The 12,045-nt window shown below is 34.4% G+C and overlaps 1 protein-coding gene across 1 annotated transcript in view; it reads right to left on the bottom strand.

Annotated features, from left to right (window-relative positions):
- The window catches only part of LOC108680597 (U2 snRNP-associated SURP motif-containing protein-like), a 17,927-nt gene extending 5,882 nt beyond the window's left edge, over nucleotides 1-12,045 (bottom strand). The window contains exons 1-12 of the mRNA XM_018169471.1: nucleotides 11,799-12,045; nucleotides 10,081-10,174; nucleotides 9,674-9,869; nucleotides 9,162-9,277; nucleotides 8,601-8,683; nucleotides 7,719-7,884; nucleotides 6,974-7,182; nucleotides 6,284-6,343; nucleotides 5,158-5,201; nucleotides 1,858-1,962; nucleotides 1,323-1,438; nucleotides 610-727 (exon numbers count right to left, since the gene is read on the bottom strand). Coding sequence (XP_018024960.1) covers nucleotides 610-727; nucleotides 1,323-1,438; nucleotides 1,858-1,962; nucleotides 5,158-5,201; nucleotides 6,284-6,343; nucleotides 6,974-7,182; nucleotides 7,719-7,884; nucleotides 8,601-8,683; nucleotides 9,162-9,277; nucleotides 9,674-9,869; nucleotides 10,081-10,174; nucleotides 11,799-11,873 — 1,382 coding nt within the window. The 5' untranslated portion in view covers nucleotides 11,874-12,045. The remainder of the gene's footprint in view (nucleotides 1-609; nucleotides 728-1,322; nucleotides 1,439-1,857; nucleotides 1,963-5,157; nucleotides 5,202-6,283; nucleotides 6,344-6,973; nucleotides 7,183-7,718; nucleotides 7,885-8,600; nucleotides 8,684-9,161; nucleotides 9,278-9,673; nucleotides 9,870-10,080; nucleotides 10,175-11,798) is intronic.

The following is a 12,045-nucleotide window of genomic DNA, read 5'->3' as shown; positions in this document are numbered from 1 at the left end:
CCCACTCTTCCTGTATGTTGCACTGATTTGTCCTTTTGCCGGCTCCATGAACGGCAAAAATGGAAGATTATCTAGCCTGGACCACGCCTGGTTAAGCTACCAGTACAGGTAAAATATGTGATGAATTTAAACGAATCGGCTTTAAAACCATATATTCTGCCCTAACTGGCAAAGACCTGTTTGTTCACTTGCTTCCATTACATACAAGACAAAAATGTTAAAAAGTGATAAATAATATAAAAAAATTGTAGGTGAAAGGAATTAAAACTGAAGAATATATTTCGCCATATATATTTTATGTTTGAGAAAACGCCTAAGTAACTTGCTGCTGGTTGTCAAAATATAAATAAGCAGGTATTTATCATTCATAAATTTCAGTTTAAACTTCTACATGCGCTAAGAATCAATACTTCAAATCCAAAGGAATTCCTATGAAAGGAAACTTTGAAAAGCAAGAAATTGGCTACACAATCAAGACATGCGCTTTGAGGAAACTCTGTTAAATTCATTCCAAAATGAACTTGCAATGGATTAAAAAAATTAGCCAAACTCAGTTGAATTCCGACACAAATAAAATTTGAAATGAGTAAGAAAACAAGTAAAACTTACGCGTTGGAGAGAGAGCCTCGCTTGTTCTTCTCCTCCTCCTCTTGATCCTGCTTGACTAACTCTTCAGGCATACCCTGCAGGAAGGGATCGACAGGAGGTGGCTTCCATATCGAGCCGCCTAAGGTGCGAGCAATCGTTAATATGATGCCGTTACAAACACTTAATAAACGTAAGCAATCAGTGCTGGGGAAGCCAGCAATAAGTGGTTAAGTTTGCAGTCTTTTTAGCTTATATAATTTAATAAACGCTAGCAATCAGTGCTTGGACAGCCAGCAACCAGTAGTTCAGTAAGTAGTCGTTCCTAGCACCGATTAAGCGTGGGTAATCACTGTACATGTATCCGCTAAAACGACGCTTTAAATCGGAAGTGGCAGGACTCTATGTCTACTATTTTTGACGGATGAATACTGAATATTGGAGTAGGAAAAATAATGAAGCTTAGGGAAATACTACAGCAAAACTTTGCGCAATATTTAAATTTATTTAAATATTGCAATATTCAACAGTTTCAACATCAAAACATACATAATAGACCAGCCATTCACATCCTGATCGAAACAAAACAGCGAAATTAATGGCCATTCACTGTACGTCTAATAAAAAACCTCAACCCAGAGGCAACTAAGTTCGACTACACGGAAGACTCAATGAGTCCATGATTGCATTGGTGAAATAAATTAGATTATTGAAGATAATGAATAAAAGCTACATACCTTCAAACATTCTGAAGGGCTTCATATTCCAGCGGCTGGTCGAGTCCCCTTGTAGTATGGAGAAGAGCTTCCAGCGATAATATACGTGGGCAGGACCTTGGTTCTCGAACAGGAACCTGTGAATATGTTTACTAATAATCACGAGCTTCAATGAAATGTAAGAGAAAACTTTGAAAAGCAAGAATTTGGCCATACAAACAAGACATGCTCTTTAGGGCAGCTGGTACTTGGCATTTCCAAAAATATCAGCATATTACTATACTGGGTGCCAAAGCAAAATATATTGTTATAATTAATAGTATTCCTAAGATTTTAGCAATGGACAACTCAGCAAATTTCTGTTTCTAGTCACGGAGTGTACTAGAATTTTTTCTTCAACCCCAAAAAAGTAACGTCATTATTTGACTTTGATTCACATCAAAATATTCTAATGGTTTCAGTTTGTAAGACTCACTAAAAACACAGGGGCGTGTTCGTCTCGAGTTCAACTAGTTGACTTACCATCATTACAAATCTGTGTAATAAGTGGACTTACCTATAACAAGGGTTGCTGATTTCCCGATTCATGATCATAGCCTCGAACATCGGTCCTTCTCTCACAACAAACTCGATGGTGCGATGAATGAGCTGCAGCAACGCTCTGCACACCACACAAGGATATGTAATGTCTTGTGTAGTACGGGTAAATCGGAAAATGAACTGCATTGTTGCTTAAATTAATTTCGTTATTACGGAAAAGCAGAAGTTTGAATGTTATCTTAACGAATCTAGAATGGTACCCAAAAAATTTAGCACAAAGAAGTTGATTGTCTCTGGGACTCACGAAGAAAAAACGCTTAACAAGGCTGGGTCTTGCTACTTAAAAAAAAGGCATCAAAGCGAAATGGATGAAAATCACAAAAAAATTTTCGTGAATTTAATTTTCAAGTTATTAATAAAAAATTTCTTAGTGAATCTACTATTTTAACTTGCTCCATGTATTAATCAAAAAGAAAAAAAAAACATAAATATGGTTTATCTAGGCTAATTTGAATGACTATTATTTGAAATGTGTTCCAATTTATAACAGGTAGCAATGTGATATCGCTAAATCAAACAAGTTCTTTTAAATTTTCTCTTAAAAAAATAATATTAGCATAGACACAGGCAGATACACTAATATTCAGGGTAAAGCATGTTGTTCACATTGGTTGTTGAAAAGAAATACGGCGAGAACCTGGAAGTCATTAATCTCATGTTGTGAACAACATGATCATAATTGCCTCAGAATTAAGCTTAGACAATTATGAATACAATAGGATATTAAAGTTAACACGATAACAATATTCGACATAAATTACGTAACAAGTTTATTGAAATAATAAATGAATGAAAAGTTCGTGTCCACCAAGAAAACTTTTACAGGATTATGTTAAAGGATTACAGGATTATGTTAAAAAAATCCATTATGCAATACGTGTTTGCGAAAACAACAGATGTCTCCCGAGAACTTTCGATTTGTTGTCATATCAGCATCCAGTTTTTCGTCAGCATAAATTCCGTTTCATTAATTTAATAAACACAGTAGAATCGGAAATAGTAAAAATCCTACACAAAACATTGAGTACCTACTACTACGTAATGTGCTTAGAATAAAATATCAGTTACAAAAAGGAAACAGCACGCGATTCTCAACTCAGAAATCCAGGATTTGAATGAAATATTTAAATTAGCAAATACGATCGGCAATACAGCTGAAACAATTCATTTAAATTGCACCTTAAATGTAGCAAATATATGTTTCAAAATCGTCGGGATCTGAAATAATCACAACACAGTAAATATGACAACACCTCTTCGTTGTTTCATGATCGAATTTAAACTGCATTTCCAAACATAAAATCACCAATCATCAAGTGTTGAACGGATGCAACGGAGTCTTTCAAACAAATAAAATAAAATTCCAATGTAATACACTAAAGCTGATAAAATTACAGAAAAATCTATGGGTCTGAAAAATTTATAATGAAAGCTCATTTCGACATGAAGATGCAAAGACATTCATGAGAGTAGTCACGCAACAAATTCAGAAGTGTTATTTGGTAGCAAAAAATTATACGGACAAAAAAACTTGCACGGATTTTGTGTGGCCGTTTCATGAAATATCTTTGCTTTTTCATGTTGAACCTAATTCTGATTTTCAACAATAATATTTTGATTTATTTATAAATGAGTTAGTAGAGACAGGTAAATTTAAATCAGCCGTTTTAACTTCTTCTGGAAAAACATCTGAAATGTATGAAAATAATAAAAATACTGGTTCAATACAACGGCACTGACCTTATGATTGACAAATATTTTTATTTTTGCTGAAAAGAATAACAGAAATAGAAGCATTGTATTCTTAAATCATTTAATTGCATGTTAAGGTCGTATGTACTGAAATAAAATAAATGAAATACCGTAATATAAAAAAATTCCGTTATAAAAGTGGGTATGGAACTGTTGTATTTAGACAGAAAATGCGACAAGTGAATGAAAAAACAATAAAGCTCCTACAAGCGACCGATGTATTGAATGTTAATTGATACAAAATTTTCAAAAGACATACGGTACAACAAATACACAAAGATATAGCAAAAATCACAATGGATTCACTGAAAATATCATCATAAAACATTACCTTGCGTTTGAAATTAATAGACATTACCTTTGTTCTCATGATTAACCCAAAACTGCAGCAAATTATGCACAGTCAGTAAGAACAACTAATATATTTTTAGGCATGAACGCAATGCTAAGCTAGGCATTGGCTAGAATTACCTGTACACGAGGCTAGCTCCTCTCACACACCCTTCGATGCCCACGCATGTCTTCTCGAGCTGGCTTGCCTATACTAATAAATTAATTGACCAAACAGTCTTGGCAGAGCACCTTCAGTTCATCACAGGCACAAAAGACCAAGCCGAACTGGGTACGCGGTCAGTAGGTATTCGCATGCGAGTTATCATCACGCAGTCTGCCTAGGTTTGTTCAGCGTTCGAGTGTGTGTGGGAGTACAGACGTTGACAGTTCAAAGTTCAAGCATAACAGCACTGGATCATTGGGTGTTTCTGCGAATGTGTGCGGGCGTTGTGGGGTCAGAGCAAGACTTCACTCGTATTTGCATCACATTGCAAGGATTTTAACGTTCGGGCGGTCGAATTCCAAAGGCGTAGTCTAAGCCGAGCGACAATGAGGTGCCAAAAACGATCCTGGACGACACAGCACAGGGTGCTACTTCACGCTGCAAGAAAAACAATGGCCTAATACGCCAAAATATTTGCTGGCCTCCAGCCAGAACAAAGAATGCATAACATACACGGAACCCTGAACGACCAGGCACGATAAACGGGGCCAATTACCACCACACAGCCAATGGTTCCAACAATTCTGAAAGTGAACATCATTATGCTGAAAAGAGGATTATTAGATTCGCCTTAACTCTCGGTGGCCTGTCGGGATAATAATGGATTAAAGGACAGATGTTTTATCTTAAAATTACAATTATCGTTAAGAAACTTATCGCAGATCAAATGCTTAGGAAGCTAAGATACACCTTGAGCAAGCCAGCGTAACGAAACAAAAATTTAGATATTTTGATAATTGAGATGCAAAACGCTTATGCTAAACAGATTAAGAAAGCGCTGATGAACGCAAGAATTGTTTTGCAGGGAATATTACTAAATTTTGAATTGCTTTCACTTTTGAACCGTATTGAAATAAGAAGGAAAACATTGTGGCTGGCTTTGCCTAGATGTATGACTCACCGTCAGCGCGGAGTAGTATGGTTTTATAGAGGCTAGGGAGGCTTTACCTTTCTGTGGGGACAACCACTTTCACAACTGCTCTTTGTAAAATCTGTAGGAATAGATCGGCAAAACAGGTAATTCCTTGCAAGACGCAAACCATTCCACAATAACATGATGCTACGCGACAGTGAACTAGTTTAAAAAAATTAATTTCCAGCAGCATCACTTCATCGGGTCTACAATTTTTAATTTGAAGTTACGAACAATATGGAAAAATGAGGCAACAGAACTGGACAAATATACATGGTCTCTTTATATTTTCACTATATAATAATTGCAAAATTTACACCTTGCATGCGTGCCCCTTTTTGCGTTTGGCAATGATAAGTCCTTAGAAATGAAATTGATTGTTCAAAGTAATTAGACGGGAATAAAATGATCAACAATAATGAAATTGATGAAATAATATAATGATTCTATTATTCTATTGCTTCAAGCAGCAGAATAGGCATTTTTTCACCTTAATAAGTTGAATGTAGGCAAAAAAATGTTCCTAGACCATAGATCTTAAACTTGATAACTAAGATGTGATCTCTCATAGAGGAGTAGACTAGCTGAAAGCGATATTCTGTTTCAAATATACAAGCACGATTCATTTACCCATAAATGATAACATTATTGGTATGTAAATCTCAATGTTGGTTAAAATTATGACATCTACATAACACGAATAGAATAACAAGTTCTTGGGGAATATGTCACTGGAAAATAACCTTATAAAGAACAGGTATTTATAACTCAGAGGGAGTGTTTTCTTGGCCAAATTACAAATAGCCATATGACCTTGTTCCCGCGAAAGTTAAAGTTTTACGAATAAATAAACATTGATCGTAAATAGTTTTTCAGCGCAACTCTGCACTTCAAGATCACTAAAAGACATTTTAGTCTTGAAGCGAGATTTATGAATGAAATAACGCCAAATAAGGAAATTATATGGATAGCTCTCTTGCATGAGGCATCAAATGCATCTACAGATAAATGAAGAGAATTTAACAAGCATATTGACGTAGTTCAGAACGGTTTTTGAGATACATAAAACAGGGAATTAGTTTCAATAATGTTTGCAGATGATGAAATATTTAGTGGTAGAATCATTTCAGGTAAGGAAGACAATAACAAAAAGCACAATACCTCATCCATGGTCTTCTTCTCCTCTTCACGCAGCGTCAAACTGTTGCCCGCTTTTGCGATCTGACAAAATTATGATAGTCAATACCTCAATAAATCCTTGATTTGATCAACAATATATAGAAGGAATGGCACAGTAAAAATAATACAAGGCCATAGATACAAAAAAAAAAAATTATCGATCATTACACACGAACCGAACCAATAAAGAATCGAAGTTCGTATCGAAGAACACGAACCAAAACCAATAAAACATAAATATTTATGCTTTATAAAACGCAAAATCACACATATTCATCACTCAGAATTGCACTACAAAGAAGTGATAGAATTCTAGGATGGTGGTTCTATATTCATTCATGTATTTAAGATTGATCCACCTGGATGACTAGCTCGATACACAAATATCAAATAAATTATATAAGGAGAGTCTAGTTTCAGGTATTCCAACCCAACATGATATGCTTAACTAACGGTATTCATTTATTACCACTCTAGAATTCCTCTCTACTACAAGGAAGACATGGACACTGAAAAAGTGTCACTAGCTGAGTGGAATTCAGAATGGAAAATATCTGAACAGGTACCCATATCATTTTGGATCTAGCAATCTGGTACTAGATTTTCTTTTTATATTCCATCTGATATTTTGCAATTATTCAAGTTAACAGGCTAGATCAGTTAAGTTTATACCTCGTCCGCAGTGCCGGATACAAGCTTCTGTCCCAGTTCCCGGACCCGTTCGAGGTCCCGCTTGTCAGGTTGAGCGTTAAATGGTAGCCCTGACGGTGGCGGGGGCAGCGTCAAGTCCATTAGGGCAGGCGGGACATAAATCGGATGTACTGGAATTGGCACGGCCTTGCCCCAGCCCAACTTCATTTCAAAACCATCAATATCTTTGCCTGTAAATTAAAGGCGGAGCAATCCACACTCTTTCATTAGTTTTCACACTGAAAAAACGCTAACTTTTTCATTATAATTTCATTAGAAACATAAAAAGTGTCATGCTTCAACTCAATGTTTTGTAGGTATATTTGTGATGTTGCATCCATTTTGCTCTGCTGAAAAAGCGAGCGCTTACGAGAATATAAAGATTTATTTAAATTATTATATATTCATAATGTACAGAATCAACATATTAATTTTTTTAATCAGATCTAGGTTATCTGCTTCTGACATCTATTCATAAATCAATGTTTTAATCTTACATAACTAAGGTACGACATACATGGATCTATTTATAAATTTCAACCTTTGTTCCTCTGAAATTAAAATCAACATAAAATATAAATTACCTCAATCCATATGTTTTTGGAATTATATTTTGTCATTACTTGCATTTATATAGATACCCGCCTATACCTCAATAGATTCTGCATGCTTAATTCGTTTTCCAAATAATAAAATAGCCTTCAACTGAGAACAAGAATTTACAAACCATTAAGATTAGAGAGAGCTCGTTCTCCATCTTTCCTGTTCATGTAGGCAACAAAACCGCAGTTCCTGCCCCGGCTTTTCTCGTTGTCAGTGCGAGGCCACATTATTTTAATGGACGCTAAGGGACCATAACGACCAAACAGCTCCATCAGCCGCTGCTCGGTGATCTGAAAGCCATTCACAAATGAAAATAGAACACTAAATGGAAAGACAACAAAATTCTTCTTTGAATTTGCCATACTCGCGAAAAAAATTCCAAAAATTTTTGTTCTTTAATTTGATGCAAAAATTATGAACTCTAATTTTTTTTCAAAAAATGAAACAAAATTATAGTTTAATAGTTATGTGTTTTGAAATTATATAAATTTTCAATTTTGATTGAAAATTTGAGGTACGATTAAGAAAAAAAGTTCTGTGTTATAGAACATCAAATTGTGGTTGAGGTGAATCATAAATACAAGTAATATAAACATGCTCTAAGTATATATTGAGTTGTGATATGAAATATAATTGGGTTGATAAATAAAATATAGGAGTACGTATATGTCACTAAAGTTGCGCATGAAAGTAATATAGTAAATAATAAAGTTGCTCAGATCAGAGTATACTGGTTCTGCTTTATCTTTTACTTATTTGCTCACAATTTTACATGGCAATATCACATTAAAAGCAATGTTCTAAATGTTATTACTGACCAACTATGTTTTAAAGTCGTCAAGTGTTGCATCAGGTCAACATGCAACTGATGTTTATCCAGAAATTAGCTCGAAAAACAAATAAATATTGTAATTCATTCAATAAATGTGTTCAATGACAAATGAAAAACAAATTATAAGGCAACTACAGATAATGACAATACGCAGAGACACTAAAAATATCTTACTTTTGGACTAAGATTGCCAAGGTAAAGATTGGTTGTGCAGGGGTCACCGGGATCAAAGCTCCCAGGATTTGGTTCTTCAGAGGCTGTGAAAAATAATCAATGTATTAATTTATGGGAAAAATTGTCGAAAAAAATATATTTTCCCCTTCTCAGATATCTTAATAAATTATTTTATGACAAAAGAAATCAGAAGTGTACACAGATGACTAGATATACTGGGATAGATTATGAGGATTTCTGTGGACATTAATTTGGATACCAATGCTACAAATATTTGGAAGAAACAGTTGTACAGAACAAATATTGAAAGTGGCCAAGTATTGTTGGGAATGAGAATTACATTGGATAATGTGGAAGACACTACATTGAATAATATCAATATTACAGAACAAACCTCCAAAGGGAAATTTAACAGGCAAACAAATTTTTTTGTACTAAAATAACTAATAATGGACCTTAAATATTTTTAGTGGGCTAACCTAATTTTTTAAAGCCACATTATTAATGTAGAATTCCCTGCCATGTATCAGAAATTATATAGCAATATAAAGCAAGACTTACGCAGGCCCATAAAACCGGGTATTTTGACATCTGGAGCCTCAAACCTTGAGGACTTGCCAGAGTCTCTCTGGTAAATATTCTTGAGTCTGTGACGTTCTGCTCTCTCCTCTTGTATCCTGCAAATAACTCAACTGTTAGTTCAACATATTTCCATGTTGTGCACTCAGAAAAGAATGTTGGTAAATAATTGCTAAGAACCCCTTCTATCATGTCATCATCCTTTAAAATTATTATTGATAGAAAAGTTTTGCAGCCACTCTGAATACTAATAAAAACTTGCTAAGAACCCATTAAATCATTTTAAATCATAAAGATAGCACAAAATTATAGCCACTCTCTGAATATACCTACTGATAAAAACTTGCTAAGAACCCCTTCTATTATGTCATCATTTGAAATTAAGATAACCAAAAATTGTAGCCACTCTGAAAGTAAGCAAAATCAGTTGGTAGTTGATTGGCATTATGATAAAAATTGCTAGGACTGGAATCTAAGAATTAAAATAAACTCACATTTTCAATTCTTCTTTGAACAATTCTAAGTTGGTTTTCTTTTTGTCTTTCTCTTTCTTCTTGCCAGGCTTGTCTGGTCTGTCAGCCAAATTTGCTTTAAACTGAGAAGCTTTCTCAGCAGATGAGAACTTCTCTGCAAGTTCTGCAAGCTTTGACATTGGCTTGTATAGTTTACCTTTATCCTTGTTATCTTCCCCTGCAAAATAAAGATTAGATGCTATGAACTACATAATTAATAAATACAAATACCTACACATGTGTCTTGAATAATACACTTAAGTACAAATGTATTTCAAATAATATACCTATGACATTGACAGAAGTCAGAATATTTTTCCCAAATTAAATAATTATAATAATACATAAATAATAATTTTCATGAATATTTTAGTAAAAGATTTTCTTACTCCTTGACCCAGCATCGAAGGTTCCAGCTTTAACCCAGACCTTGTCCTTAGGGGCAGATGACTCATCAAAAGTGGCCATGAACTCCACATAGGCCTGAGAAATGATAACAAATATGGGTTCATCTTATTGCACAGAAAGTCAGCTTTATCAAGTCATAGTAATGACTGACTCAACTCTTGACTCTGTTATTAAAGCTATGACTCCTGTAAAGAATGTTTTGGCTTTTCATTTACAGGGGATTTTAGCAAAAAAAATTTAATTAGTATACAGATCTTTTGAGAGATGACATAACTGTAGAAATTTTTATTCTTGGCTTTCATTGATGAACTTCTAAGATATGAAGTGACAAATTTATTTTATTCTGATATTGGTCATTTTAATGATAGAGTAATAACTTGCTATTACAAACTAATTTTTGTACTTAGTAAAGATCTGACTTAACCCTTTACCGCCCAAATTTCTGGGTCAAAAATCGCAAATTTCACTTTTTTGGTATTTAGTCTCACCTTAAAACTGACATTCTGACCTATCCAACGGTATCAAAATCATCTCTGTATGTTGATTTATGCCTTGATGACAGTTCGTTAAAGGGTTGGGGGTGGGGGAGTTCTTTCACATTTAAGATAGGCAAAAATTGCCGGCGGAGCACATAAATAGATGACCTGAAGACACTGATCTTTAGTTACCCGTCTGCTGTTGTGTGGGATGCTGCACATGCAGTTGTTCCCACCATCCTTGACTGAATTTCAGCTCCAGTAACGTCTAGTCTTTTATCCATGCCACCTTGAATGCCTATTTCGAGGCGCATGGGACTTTGCTGCGCTCTACTGAACATTCACACTTATTGTCTCTACAAACCTATCTCCTCCTAGAGTTTTTAACCAACAGCAATGAGAGATATATTGTTCGATTTGAAAATAAAATATCTAGAGATTGGCCTAAGCTTTTTTTCAATTTCATTATAGTTTTGAAAATATTTTGAAATAAGGGGGCGAGGGGAATTCGAAAGGGTGGAGGAGGAAATCACAATTTTTTTGAAAAATGCCCACCCACCCACAAAAATGAGAATTTTGAAAAACAGCAAGGACCAATCGATAGATATGGTCCTTATGCATCGAATGATATGCGTCTCAATGTTGTAGCTTAAAAATCCTAGGAGGAGATATATTTCTACAGTACTCCCTTTTCGGCTGTTTTCTAAGAATTTCACGCTTCCTTCCATTTTTTTTAATTCACACAAACAAAAAAGTCTTAGATTTATTTTTTACATGTGTGTACCAAGTTTCAAAGTGATGTCTGTAAATAACCGAAACAAAATTTCCACAAGAAATTGGAAATTGCCATTGGAAATTGGAAATGTTATTATGGTTATTTACAGACATATAACGTTGAAACTTGGTACACATATGTAAAAAAAAAATCTAAAATTTTTTTGTTCATGTGAATTTTTCGAAAAAATGAAAGAAAACGGTGGTAAAGGGTTAAAACAAGATTTGTATTTTATAAATCTTAGAAACCTCTTATTTCCCACAGCAGAAATGAACACAAACCTTTTGGAATTACAGAGAGGCTTTTCAAATATAAAGGTTTTAAATACAGGCAAAATTACTTCTTTACCAACATATGAACTAATGATATATAGGCATACCTATATATCTAGATATATCAATAAATATTAGGCTGCAATATATGCATACCAGTATCTGTGATGTCATACCTGAGCAGCAGCTTCCTGCTCCATTTTCTTTCTCTCATCATCCAGCTCCTTCTTTGTCTTGGCACGGCTTGCCATTATGAATGGTACTGATGACTTAATTTGGGTTAAACAAAAAAAAGTCAAGAAATTATTTACAAAATTATTGTAACAAGAAAAAATTTTTTAAAAGAATTTCTCATGATAAAGTATCATTTTTAGATAAGTGCAAGCAACATGGTTGGCTGGATACCAAAGTACTACTAGATTC

This window comes from Hyalella azteca, unplaced genomic scaffold (assembly GCF_000764305.2).
Source record: "Hyalella azteca isolate HAZT.00-mixed unplaced genomic scaffold, Hazt_2.0.2 contig4028, whole genome shotgun sequence".
Taxonomy (NCBI): Eukaryota; Metazoa; Arthropoda; class Malacostraca; order Amphipoda; family Hyalellidae; genus Hyalella; species Hyalella azteca.
This window is presented reverse-complemented; position numbering and strand designations above follow the sequence as displayed.